Source organism: Equus przewalskii, chromosome 8 (genome assembly GCF_037783145.1).
Source record: "Equus przewalskii isolate Varuska chromosome 8, EquPr2, whole genome shotgun sequence".
Taxonomy (NCBI): domain Eukaryota; kingdom Metazoa; phylum Chordata; class Mammalia; order Perissodactyla; family Equidae; genus Equus; species Equus przewalskii.
In genome coordinates this window covers 75,032,412-75,046,920 of record NC_091838.1, presented here as the reverse complement: position 1 = coordinate 75,046,920, position 14,509 = coordinate 75,032,412, and the positions used below count along the sequence as shown (strand labels likewise).

At 33.1% G+C, this 14,509-nt stretch overlaps 1 protein-coding gene across 40 annotated transcripts in view; it reads right to left on the bottom strand.

Moving 5' to 3' along the window:
• Positions 1-14,509, bottom strand: part of PHF20L1 (PHD finger protein 20 like 1) — a 69,939-nt gene that overhangs the window by 21,736 nt on the left and 33,694 nt on the right. For all 40 annotated transcript variants that reach the window (XM_070632071.1, XM_070632074.1, XM_070632077.1 and 37 more), the window contains 5 exons: positions 10,783-11,035; positions 8,532-8,720; positions 8,059-8,265; positions 4,676-4,732; positions 3,378-3,485 (listed from right to left, as the gene is read on the bottom strand). In XM_070632071.1, the coding sequence (XP_070488172.1) occupies positions 3,378-3,485; positions 4,676-4,732; positions 8,059-8,265; positions 8,532-8,720; positions 10,783-11,035 (814 nt within the window). The remainder of the gene's footprint in view (positions 1-3,377; positions 3,486-4,675; positions 4,733-8,058; positions 8,266-8,531; positions 8,721-10,782; positions 11,036-14,509) is intronic.

Below are 14,509 nucleotides of genomic sequence, written 5' to 3'. Positions count from 1 at the left end.
AAATTGTTCTAATACCATGTACGGAAGAGTTCACCCTTTACCCGCTAATCTAGCCGCCAGCTTTGTACAAACCAAGTTCTGAAATACGTATAGATCTGTTTTGGATTATCCCGTCTTTAATCAATATGTCTGTTCTTCCAAAATACCTCACTGCCTTAATAACTACAGCTGAATAGTAATTCTCCTCCTTATTCTTCTTCAGGAATGACTGGATTACTTTTGGCTCTTTACTCTCCCATATTAAGTTTCAGAATTAGCATTGAATTTATAGACTTCATTTAGCATGAAGCGACAACTTTTCAGTATGCAATCTACTAACCCATGAACATGAATTATCTCCCATTTATTTAGACCTTCTTTAATGTTTCTAAATAAGGTGTTATAATCAGCTATTCATAGTATTTTTTAAAAAAAATAAGTACACATGCATGTATCAAATGGTTTTTCTACATTTACAGAGATAGTAATGTTTGTTCTCCTTCATCCGTTACTGTGGTGATTTTTGTTAAATGATTTTCTAATGTCAAACCAACTTCGCATGCCAATCCTACGTGGTCATATTTTCTTACACATTGCTGGATTTAACTCCATAACATTTACTTACGGGTTTTGCATCTATGTCCACAAATGATAAGAGCCTGTGACTGTCCTTTCCCATATTGTTCCCTTCTGATTTTGAGAGCAAAGTTATTTAAACCATCTAAACTGAATTTGGAGTTGTGTTAATTTCCTAGGGCTGCCCCCAACAAATTACCACAAATTTGGTGGATTAAAACAGCAGAAATGTATTCTCTCACAGTTCTGAAGGAAGAAGTGTAAAATCAGGTGCTGACAGGGTCACCTCCCTCCGGAGGATCCAGGGAGAAATCCTTCCTTGCTTCTTGCACCTTCTGGTGGCTCCAGCTCCTTGACTTGGGGCTGCATCATCCCAGCTGCTGCCTGTGTCTTCACAGGGCCTTCTTCCCTGAGTATCTCAAATCTCCCTCTCCTTTCTCTTATAAGACACCAGTCGCTGGCTTTAGGTTTCCCCTAAATCCCAGACGATCTCATTCTTAATCACATCAGCAACAATCTTATTTCCAAATACAGTCACATTCACATTCAGGAATAGGGGTTAAGACTTGGACATACATTTTGGGGGGACACTATTCACCCCACTATAGGAGTACGTCCTCTTTCTAAATTTGGAAATAATTTATATAAGTTTGGAATAAACCTGCTCCTTTAATGTTTGGTAGAACTTGGCAGCAAAACTTTTTGGAGCAGGGCTTTATCTTTGTGGGAAGATTTTAAAATACTGATTAAATTTCTTTTAAGGTTTAAAGACTATTCAGGTTTTTATCTTCTTCTTGATTAAGTTTGGTTTCTGGCAACTGTCCATACTTTCATCTAACCTTTCAAGATCGTTGCATAAAGTTGTTTATATTTTCTTTTTATGTCTAAAGCATCTGTAGTTATGTTACCTTTATTCCTAATATTGACTAAATACACAAATGTGCATTTTGTCTTTTTTTCTTAATTAGTCTTTCCAGAAGTTTGCTGGTTTTATGAGTTTTTTACGAATTCACTTTGGGTTTTTTTATTTTTTCCTGGCTTTTTTTTTAGTTCATTAATTTCTGCTCATACATTTATTATTCACTTCCACTTTTTTGCACTTGTTCTCTTCTAACTTAAGCTGGAGGCTCAGCTGCTTGTCAGCCTTCTTTTCCAACATAAGCATGCACGGCAATACACATTCCTCTTCTAAGTGCCATTCAACTACATCCTCAAGTTTTGATACAGAATATTTTAATCATCTTTCAGGTTCTTAACGTCTTATTTATTTCCCCTTTGGACTGTTCTTTGATCCATGAGTTAGTTAAAAATGTGTTGCTTGATTTCTAAGCATATGGGGCTTTTCTATCTCTCTCTTTAATCCTGATGTTAGTTAACTGTATTATAGTCAGAAACCACAGTCTGCATTATACTACTCTTTAAAATGTGTTGAGATTTACGTAAAGCTACATCCAGTGGTCAGCTTGAATAATGCTGATGTCTGTTTAAGAAAAAGGTCCATTGTGTAGCGGCTGAGCTCAGTGCCCTGGATAGGCCTATTACATTAACTGGGCTGCTGCCATCTTTCTTATCTTCACAGAATATACTTTTGAGTTCTGTTAATTTATTAATTACTAAGAAAGATAATTTGTTAATTACTAAGAAAGAAATTTCCCATCTAGGAAGATATAAAGTGAACTGAACCTTTATCATTATATAGTAACCTCCTATCTTAGGAATGATTTTTACCATAATGACTATTTGATTTGATATAAATATAGCATTCCAACTTTCCTTTTGGTTAGTATCTGCTCACCATATTTTTTTCCATACTTTTATTTCCATCATTGCCCTGTCCTCTCTATCCCTATGTTTAGAATTGTCTCTTGAAAGTAATATATAACTGGATTTTTTAAATCTACTATAATAATCTCCCTTATATAGCCATAATTACTGATATATTTAGCTTTATTTCTAATGTCTTATTTTGTAATTTGTATTTTTCTTCTTTTCTGTGTTCTTCTCTTTGTATTGCCTTCTTTTGGATGGTTTTTTCATCACAGTTTTTTATCCTCTACTTTGGAAATTATACCCTATGCTTCTCTTCTTTTAGTATTCATGTTAGAAATTCTATAATGCAGATTTAACTGCTTAGAGTCTAAAAGCAATAAATTTCTTTTACTCTTCCAAAACAATACAAGACCTTAAAAACACTGAAAATACACGTATGCTCCTCTCAATTTACAAGCTACTATTACTGTTACATGTTTTTCTTCTCTACCATTTTATTTTTCCCCACATATCAAACTGATTTATATAATCAATGTTTAGGTTTATCCACATATTTACACTTTCTTTGCTCATCATTTCTTCCGGCATCTCAAACCTTCCTTTTGTCATCACTTTCCTTCTGCCTTCAAGTAGAGGATTAAGATATCTTTTAGAGATAGGCTATTGACAGAAAAATCATTTGGTTTTTTTTCAAGTTTTTCTAAAAACATCTTTATTTCAACCTCAATTCTGAAAGCTAATTGAAGGGGCTATAAAATTTTAGATTGAGAATAACTTCTTCTGTCCACTGAAGGGTGCCTGGTTAGAGCATCTAGTCCACCATAACTCTGGAAATGAAAGTCTCTAACCAGTTGCAAGGATTCATTTACAAACCTCAGTAAAACGGAGTTGCATATTTCCAAAATTATCAAGACAAAAGAAAGCTACAAAAACTTCTCAGTTCTCAACAAAATAGGGATCTTGTCATACCTCCATTTTGGTAAAAGAAAAGAGAAAAGCTGAAAGAATCTTAGAATTAAAAAAATGAAAAATCACCATTTCAGCATCCTTACCATGCTGCTTAGATTTCTTTTTCTTTTTCTTCTTCTTCTTCTGTTTTGGTTTGTAGTGATCTTTGTCTCTCTTCTCTTTTCTTTCTTTATCCTTTTCTTTTCTCTTACCTAAATGACAAGAGTGAGCAAGTTAGTAATCATGATTGATCCTGAGTTGTTCCTTTGTGCTTAACCTAAAAGCAGCATTTACGTTTTTAATCAGCTATTCCAGTCACCTGCCCAGAGTGGATGGGTTCAATTAAACTGTTCCTGTCATGAGTCTGGAACTCCTGATTAGTTTATTGGACTATAAGAGGGGGTCTTCATTAGCAGTGTTGAGAAATCCCAACTCCTGACACCTTAAAGTTAACACAGACAGTGGTTAAAATCTTTAAATGAGTAATATAACTCAGTTTCCTGATGTGGCAAAAAATAAACTCCATAATTTAAAAAAGATCTGACTGACAAGACTCAGCATTTCCATATATAATTTACTGAGAACATATATTAGAAGATTAAAAAACAAAAACAAAAAAACGTGAACTTTTTTCTTTGGAAAAATAAAAAAATTAAATCAATTCATAAATAATTCCTTCAGTCTTTCAATACTTTTCCAGTGTGTACCAAATGAAGGCTAAAAACTGAAAGAAAAACACTTATTTCATTAAACTGATTTTTCACACGCACAAAAAAATTCATTTATCCCAATCACATGTACTTTAAAGAAAACGAATGGATGCTAAAGCAGCATACTACCATGTTTTATTTAAAACTCTTTCACGCATATATTCAACTACTGTGCCACTCAGAATGGTTCAGCCTACAATTTATCAACCATATTTAACCAACTTTCAGTGACCCAGGTTCCAGTTAGCTAATCCACAGAATATCCAAGACTATCATCCATTATTCCAAGATGTTTAGTCATTACAGCACAGAAGATAGAAAAGACAGCAGAAAACATGGTAACTTTTTATAAAGTAGGTTGAAGAAAGTCTGAAAAAATGACTATTTTATCATCCATCTCTAAGTCTTAAGATTAAACGGCAGCTTATTTTTTAATAGCCATAATTTTAAAGATGTTCAGAAACACAAAGTTCTCAGAGAAAGCCTTAGATGCCCTTGACAAAAAATACACGTAATACCACAAGATACGTATAAAGAAATCACGTATCTGGTGCTGAGTAACATTAACCAACACTAACACGGATGATCACTTACACCTAAGGAGCACTAACAGGTAAAGTAAGGACAGACTACGTCCTCCCACTGTCAAGCCATCTACAGTCTTTTGCTTAAAGATTACTTTCTGTTCATACCAAATGTTGTTGAGCTTTTTTCTTCCAATTTCACTTTTTTTTCTGTTTTCGATATTCCTGCAGATTTAGGGGAAAAATATGTAAGCTTAAACAGAAAGGGTTAAAAGTATGAAACAATGTTTTAAATTACAATTGCTCACAAAACTCTACATAAAACTCCTTTCCTCTAAAAGTTTACATTATATTATTGCCTGAACTTGTAACAAAAAATTGAGATTTCTTACTTCAAAATACTGATAAAGTAAGTATGACTTTTGTTTCTTCAGATTACCCAGATTAAAATCTTGGTTCCAGCATTTATTAGCTGTATGACCTTGAATACATCATTTAATTTCTCTGTGCTTCAGTTTCCTATCTGCCAAATAGGAATAAGAATATCTACCTCGTGTTGTTATCAGGATTATCTGAGTCAAGATATGTAAAATGCTTGGACCAGTGTCTGATAAACAACAAGAGCTTTCTTTCACCTTCTCCTTCGTGGTGGCATAATGATTTGAGACTACATTATTTCTAGAAATAGCATAAATGTGGTTCTAAACATAAAAAAAAGTCAAGATAAATGTACTAGGCAATCAGTAAAGATCTGCTTAGGCATCACCGCCTCTGGCAATCCAGAAGATGTTGAAATGCACCTGAGCGGTAGGTCCATGTAACATTTCCACTTCTGTGAAAGTTCTGACATGAACACTATTCAGGTCATCCAAATGAAATATTAAACTTCATATAAAGTATACTGGTTTTCAATAATCTGTATAAAATTTTAAACTAATATTTAACCTCTGATATCTAAAACCAACTTGTACCTTTGAACTCCATCATAAAATGTGTTGTTAGTTAACGATAAAAGCCAAAATAGAATTATTTTACAAATCATTTTTCGTCTCTAACTGTAAAATACAAAGGCTCATTTACATATAAAAAATATTCAACCTCAATGACCTTTAAGTGTCATCATCTAATAGCCCAAAATACACTCTTAAGCCAATAGTGCACCTCAATAATTATGTAGCTGACACAGATACATTTAAACAAGCTTCTCAACTCATATTCAACCATTCCTAATGCTAATATCTTATTTCTGTCTAGAGTTAATCTAAGAAAAATACTATAGTGCATTTAAAACACAATTTCAGTCTATTAAATTATGCTTTAATATCCCCATATACAAGTTTTTGATTTTTCAAAAAAGCTAGCATTTTATTCATCTTACTTCAAATATTTCTATAATTTAAATTAAACATAATAAAAATATAAAAATACCACTCAAGTTGAAATACATATTGCTCTAAGGTAAGTTTCAAACGAAGCTGTCTAAAGTAAGGGATGTAGATCTCTGAACCCTGCTCACTTGCACACGATTTAAAACCCAATAATGTAGAGTGGTTTCTCAAGCCCCTTCCGATATGCTAAATATCTGCTTCTGCTGGCTAAAAAAGAGGCTCTCCCTGAGACTCTCCATGGAAACCCCAGGCTCTGTACAAGGCGTGAACATTTGGTGTGGGGGTGGAAGTAGATTACAGAGTCTCTGGGTGTCGTTTTGTTTTGTACAATTCTGGGGAAAAAACCTGAAAAACACTTTAAAACAAAAAGGTTTTTAAAAAGTAAATGTAAAGCTGATGTAAGATGTCAGACTAAAACTCATCTATTTAAAATACTAGCACAGTGCCGGGCACAGGCAAGTCATCCACAAATCAGCGCTTCTGTGACTGTTACTGGCTCACTCTTCCATACATTGAGCTTCCATATCTTTTAACTCCTTAACGAGGTCAGAATAATTCAGAATCTGTTATACATACATTCAGCAGATAAATAAGAAAACCAGTTAACATTCCCAGATAGTAACAAAACTAATAGCAACAGAACTGAGGCTCTCTCCTTAACTAAAACTGGTTGGCTCTGTTAGAGAAAGCATTTGGATGACAAAATGAAAACAAAGGCATCCACTTCTACAAGAGTACCAATAACTTTCTGTTGAATGCATAGCTAAAAATAATTTCCCAAATGGATACAGATCAGTATACCTTTAACACATTTTTCACATATTCAGTACGGCAACAAATTCCAGATTGTTAAAGAACTGCCTAAGACTTTCACCAGGAAAGATATCTCAAAGGGCCAATGGTAATTCAGAAATCTTGTGGGAAAAGGGAAGGAAAAATCAACTACCCTAAGGATAGAAGGGGCTTAGAAACAGAGTCAAAAGATAACTGATCAGATTTGGAAAATGACAAGAAATGTTTCAAAACATAAATCTTCAGATTTGGGCACTGATTTTTTTGAAACAAGATATGGAAACACTATCAAGTACAAAATAACTTCAATCTTTATTGATAAAATGGAATTGTAGACAATTGTATATTTAGTATTAGTTACATTTTTACTTTGAAGGAAGGAATAAGAGAGGGTAAAGGTGGTAATCTAAAAAGTATATATTTCTTAAGTTACTTCAATTATTTTAACACATACCACCACCAGAAAAGAGCAAGCTCTATTTTATGCTTCATCCAAGAAGTTGATAAAGTGATTTCAGGGAAGAGGCTATTAAAAACAATTATCCTCAATACTATTGGCTCCAAATTAAGAAACAGTTGTTTTTCTTCATTTCAAAACTGACTCAATTCAGACCTCTTTCATCCATCTAATTCTAAATTAGTAATTTACTGGAAAAGCATCTGAAATTAGTATTTGCCTTTTTTTAATTATACGCACTCTTTGGTTGAGGTTAAAATTCTGTAAAACTTCCATATAAAACAATGTAACCATATAAGAGAAATACAAATTAATATTCTGTTTAGATTAAAATAACAACTTGATAAAACACCTCTAAATGGTTTCAGATTAAGATAAATATCATATAATCACCCCCAAAATGTATTACCAAGCATGGCTGATTTTATATACTAGACACCCAAAATAATGTTATAACAAATTACATTTAAATTTGGGAGATTCTACCCCAAAATATGGGATTATATTTAAGATACACGTGTATAGTTAAATTTAAGCTAAGTATTTCTTAAACATTAAATTCTATTAAAATCCTTAAACTTAAGTATTGATACCATTAATTATGCTCTGGCTTCAAAACCAAGAACTTCTGTAATTATATTCAGCTCTAATAATTCCTATTTAGTAGAAATACAATATAAGAAAGAAGCAGGCAAAAGGAAGTAGATTAAAGTGACAGAACAATAAGTATGTCCAGGGAATATGATAGTAAACGGCCACAGAAAAGAACTCAGATACAGAAACCCTACCTCCCATACACATTACCTAAAAGCATTTATGAGGAGGAATTACATAATAAAATAATGTAAATATACATCAAAATGCTATGCCCTATAAAAGCAAGCCTAGCTACTAGTAAAATGAATCCTCTTTACCTGATGCTGTTGGAGCTCCTCTTCCATCAGTTATTGCTTTGGAAGAAGGATTTGTAAGCATCTGTGTTTCTCCCTTTTCTGCCCTGAGACATTCATTATGGTAAGAGGGATCTGGGGCTAGCGGTGCTGTAACTTCCGAACCACGACTTAAGTCAAGAGGAAGATAAGATCCCAGCTTCTCAAGTGACAAATGTGCAACATCAGGCACTATACAAAATAAAGAATGTAAAAGAACGTTAACATACGTAAACTGGCTCAGTTAACATCAACGTGGATTAAAATGTTATATAAGTTCAACAGAGCCTGGCACAAGGGTGGCACTCAATAAATATCTGTAGAATAAATGAAGTGCTTCTAAGTCCAAAAGATATTAAGAAGGAAAAAGTAGAAATTTCTTAATATTTTAATTATCTTTATCTCTTAGTGTTTTATCTTCTTTATGTTTGGTTCTATAGGAAATCAATATACATTACCCTCTGGTACTGAAGATTCTTGCTGATTTTGAGAACTGATAGAGAATACTTTCCCATCAGTGGCTGGAGAGGGAGGAGAAATCTTTTCTAGAGAATCATCAGGCATGGGCAAGGTGGCTAAACGCTGAGATCTTCTTCTCCGCTCACTATGCTTGAAAGGTCTAGGGGGGTTCACAGGCTGTGGAGGACCTAGAAAAAGATCTTCAATGTTCACGAAGCAGATACATGCCAGCATCATCTTATAATATTTAAGGAGATAAATGGGAAAAACGATTCAAATTCTGCCCTCTGATGTTGTAAGGTATCCACAAGGAACGGCATGTTCCAAAGTAATCAAAGGCAAAAACTGTGCCTCATTCACAAAAAGAGTTAATCAAAACTTCTAAAATCTAAAGCCTACTAGAAACAAAAGAAAATAACATGGAACACTAATTTCAGGTAGTTTCCCAAGTGACAGAGTACAGTTAATTCTCTCATTGCAGATCGTTGTGTTAGCTGCCATTTTTCCTTTGGGAAAATAGTCTCTGTATAGCCAAAGATTAAAATATATATATCCCTTTTGCTACATTACAAATCTAGAAATTCTAAGGAAAAAAGAAAAAACAGGGGGCATAGGTGACAAAAATCTGACATGCATTGTAGAGTTAGTGCTTTACTTGACTTGACAAAGTAAAACTAATGTAAATAATTTTATCCCACCCTCATTCTCCCAAATGGATTTTTATCAACATATGTTTGGGCCTGATTCATTAAAAAAAATTGAACACAAATAGCTTTAAGTACTTATTATGGGCAAATAACAGCATATAATACTGTTCTTTCCCTCATGTGTCTTATCTTATTTTAACTAACTTGCCGAGTCATTTAAGTATTTTCTAGTTATAAAGGAAAAGTTTGGAAATTTTTGTCTTTTTCTTAACCTTTAGTTTTCTTCTTTCTACACGGCATGTAAACATCTTTTATTATTGAGACTGGGCAGGATTACATAGGCCAAAATATTCATGTTCATTTAGAAGGACGTAACAAAAGAGGTCTAAAAAGGCTGACATTTTGAGTATTTAAAAGTATTTTTACAAAAATCAAAATTAAAAGGACAGTGATAATTGAAAAAAAATGAAATAAAATTCAATTGCTGTAACATTGTGGTTATAATACCAAAATGCAAAACAATTTCACAATAAAATACTTATCAATGTCATGCGACATTGTAGTGACTCCTAATGACATTATTTCACAATAAATGCCATAATGAAATGAAGCTTACTATCAGAAAACCATTCAGTTTTTCTGTTCCCATCCTTTCTACTCATGTAATTACAAAGAAAAAAAATCAAAACAAAAAGTACCAAAACCTGATCAAAAACTGAAAAATACGGTTTGGTAGAAGATGTGGCAACTGAAGGGAAGAGGAGGTTGATATATTTGATTGATGAAAGTCTTCTTAATGCTCACATTTTTAATTGTTGTAGAAGATATGCTATGGAAGAGTTCATAACAAAACAAGTCATAGTCACTTACTATTCAGGTGACTAATTCACTTGTTACACGAAGAGCAAAAGAAAAGCATCTCTTACCCAGTGACTTAGCTGGTCACTGTTTTACCTATGTCTCTAACTTAGAATTCTAAACTAACACGAGAAACACAGGTCAACACAAATTTTGTCATATACATCTCCAGACCCATGGTGGAAGACTATTTTTAAAAAGAATAAGTTAACTCTTGAAAGATGAGTAGTATTGAAACAGTAAAATCTTTAAAGATAAGATCAAGTAGTATTCTTCTCATTAATAACATTAAACTGAAGCTTGCATTCTAAATCCTAGAATAAGAATAAAAGATATTGCAGAGGGGTACAGGCAAGTGGGGACAAGAAACCTATCCATAAGAAAGTCTTAGGAGTTAAGGAAAAGCATCCACCTTGGGTCTTTTCCTCTCTCTTTCTGGGTTGTTTTTTTTCTTTTTTGTAATGAATCAGGCCTCTCATTGCGCTTGGATTATTAGTTGAGGAGAGTCAAACTACAGTGGAATTCGCGTTATTAAATGGTAAGGTTTCTCAACCAGCAGTACAGTCTGTACAACAAATCAGCCAGAACTGTATATGGCTTTTGCCCCTGAAAGTTTCAAGCCTTCCCTATCATAGCCACTTGAGTTTTAAAAAGCAACTTCATAAAAATACAATATAACTACAATCAAACTGTCTTTAATGTATCTTATAGGATAAGTAACTATTTTTTAAAAATCTGTGCTCACTAGTTTTATTTATCACTGAAGAAGAAAGCTGAGATACAAGCGTCAAATCCTCGACTTGTATTAACTCTGGGGAAAGTGGTGATTTAGGGGGTTTTATACACCCAGAAGAATCTCCAGATTCATGTTTGCATTTCTTGCTGCGAGCCTTCCCTGAAGACAAAGTTGAGGATAACAGTGCAGGTTTCTGAGTGTTGGCAGAACTGCTAATGTCAGCTTCATTTTTTTTCTGACTTTGAGGTTTAGGTGCAATCGCCTGAATAAATAATAAAAAATTGATATTTTTATTTTGGTTTCTTCATTTTTTTCTTGTATTCTATTTTGATTGTTAAGCAACTTTAGTATCCAAAAACATTGTTAAGCAACATATAACATTTCTATTACAAATGAAAAACCAAAAGGAACCCCACAAATTATTAACTAAAAGTTGAATAGGCTGTCTTTAAAGGGATGCTGTCAACTTTTAGTCTAGACTTGGTTTTTTAAAAATATATTATACATATTTTCAAGATACAAAATGTTATCTTAACGGACAAATATCTTCAGTATTAAACTGAAACATATCTCTTTTAAAACCATAATTATCAGTGACAATAATAATAAGGTAAATAAACAGAATTTCATGTTTTTGAGCATTAGAGGAATACACAAGCTTTTGACTTTCAGATGTTTTCTTATAAAATAATTTACTTTATCAAGTTGAATGTGGAGGTGTAAGTAGACAGTTTCCCTTTAAAGAAAGATCTCAACAGGAAAACAATGACCAAATTAACGAAACATTATCTTTAACTCATTTTAGTGCTGAAAGCTAGAGTTTCATAAGCATAATGCATCATGAAATCAAAGCTACCAGCAATACAGAGTTAAAAGACTAAAAAAACAATACAAAACAAGCAACAAAAAAAAAAACCAAGAAGTAAAACCAAGTGTAAGTTAAAAACATTGGATTTAAAAACAAAATACGTCGCATTCTTAGATGAGAGTTTTTACCTTCTTCCTGCCAACTGATACTTTTAAAAAAAAATTAGAACTTTGTCAGTTCTTTCATAAAGAATATCTTTAATCACTTGGCAGTAAATTTCCTACATATGTGAAAATATATATGAATGTGTCCAAAGACAACAGAGAATAGCCACATTGGATGGATTCGCAATCTATGGTGTGGGAATGCCTAAACTGTGTCTTTCTGATAGACGTATCTGAGAGCAAAATAGGAGACACACATTTATTTAAATCTATACTAAGACAAGATTCTAGAAAGAATCCAATTGCTAGCACTATAAAAAACATGCTTGTCCCCAAAAACCCTTTTTACTTCGATCTTTTGTGAGGGATGACCATCAGGTCTGTAGTCTGCAGCTGTCTGGAATATGAAAGATAATTGTCTGGGGATCAAAAGGCTTTCTGTTCCCATTAAAATACAAGGTGCTCAAATTATGGTGGAAAAAAAAGTGTATATTTGATAACTAAGTAGGGCATTTTCGAATGTTCTACAGATGGCATGTTGAACATACCACATAAAAGGGCTAGTGTCAAGTGTCCCATTCAGTTGTCATCCTTGCTATTCTTGAATTTACTGATCACATGTGTCCAAGTGCAGATGAATCATTTGAAAAAGTACTCCATAAATGGAAAGGATTCCTAAGCTTATCATAAAAGGTGTTGCCAGAAAAGTAATTAGAGCCATTCCTTGTAAATCAACAATTTTATTGTTCATCTTCACATTTGTGAGAGACATCACTACAGCATCCATTACTCTTGAGTTACAAAGTTATAAAACAAGATTTTAAAACTTAAATTAATATCTTGATAAGGTGCTTAACTTCTAAACAAGGACAAATTAACATTTTTAAAAACTTACTGAATTATGCATCTAATGCAGGTTTTATCCAAAAGTAAATATAACATGACAATTCCCTAATACAATTAATCTATAATTAATAATCTGAGAATTGGGGTTCAAGACCACAGAGTTTGAATTTTTTTTATGTAAATAAAATAAATTCATTAACACAGTAAGTTTTGGCTATAGGCCTGTTATAGATCTATGTCGTGAATGACGTGACTTTACTCATCAGGACAACAGAGGTCAGTGACCATCAATACCTCTCCTTTAAGTCTATTATTGATACCAATTGAGATATAATTAAGAGTTTTATAACTCGGCTTTTTAACTCTGAAGCAGGGCAAACACTTAGCATAAAAATTAAGTTTGATTACAAAACATTTCCACATTGAAATCAACCTGAATGACAAAAAATGAGGGAGCAGCATGATGTTCCTTAAAAATCTAAAATAATTTACAAAGTTTTCATTAATGATTATTGGTCTCTTTGTTACAAAACTGGCAAGGACTCTCAAAAATGTTTTAATTATGCAAAGAGAAACAGCCGAGTTACCCAATATTTCTTTCTTACTTTTTTTAAACTCAATTTCAAAATGTTGTTTTCTGTACTTCTCTCTGAAATGGGCACTGCCCTCTACACTAACTTTCACATATAATAAATAATTTTCACAATCACATTCACCTCAGCAAGATTGTGCATAATGAAAGATTGACATTGTAATGAATTTTCCAGAAACATTTTATTACCCAAGTCCCTGATTTATTGCATTCTGAGAATACCATAAACAGTGGTGAAGATACAAAATATTGTTATTATCTGGGATGCTGAATATAGTAATACACAGTAAAAAAGTCATTTAAAATTTGGTTGATATACTGACAATAACGGCAAAGACTTAACCGTTTGATGATCACAGAAAATCAGAAGGTGTGATTTGCTGACATATTAATCAATTTAAAAGACCATTGATCTAATACAACATTAATGGAGGCACCAAAACAACGCACTCTTATCAAATCAGGCCTAAAATAACCCTGAAAAACTCAATACAATATCAATTAAATTTGGACTATTTTTTAAAATGCATATAGAGAAGAGCAAAAGATATTGATTTTAAAGTCTTCTTTATTAGGCTACTAATAAAGAAAATTAAAATAATACAAAAAAGATATATTAAAACTACATTAAGGCTCAGATTTTAAAACAGGAGAACCAAGGAAATGCAGTTATGGCTATCACTGTGTTCTCAGAGTCTTACAGTGCCCGAGAAGTTAAGCCCTTAGAGTGTAAAGCATGCACAGTTCATTATGTACACGTATTGTGGGGAATCCGAAGGCAGCCAAGGCCAAACCCAGCAGCTGCAACCTTCACTCTTAAATTCCTCTATTAGGTGGTTTAAAGACAGACCCTTAATAGTTTTTCTAAATTCTCTTTTTTTGTAGTTATTAAAATATACATCCTAGCAAAAATGTATGGCTCATTGATCAATTCATAAAACACATAGCCAGTCTAACAACACCAATTGTTACAATATAAAAGAAACTTCTTACAAAAGAAGCTTTATTGGATGTCAAAAAACCCTGTTTTAACTCACAAATGGAAAGTATTTGTGTAAGGGTCTCTTTGTAAGCTAAAGGTGATCCAGCTGGAAGCTTATACCCTGGGATGCCTGTCTCCAGGCCTTCAAATGTTGGAGACAAAGGCTTTAATGCCAGTCTATTGAAAACAAACGCTAATGACGTCTGTAGTTTATCTGTACACCTTGGAGGAGGCAGAGTTAAAAATATATCATCAATTAATTAGCTTCCCATTCCCATATCTAACCAAAAGGGCAATCTCAGTTACGTGGATACTATAGCTCCGTGATCATTCCAGTTGGGAAC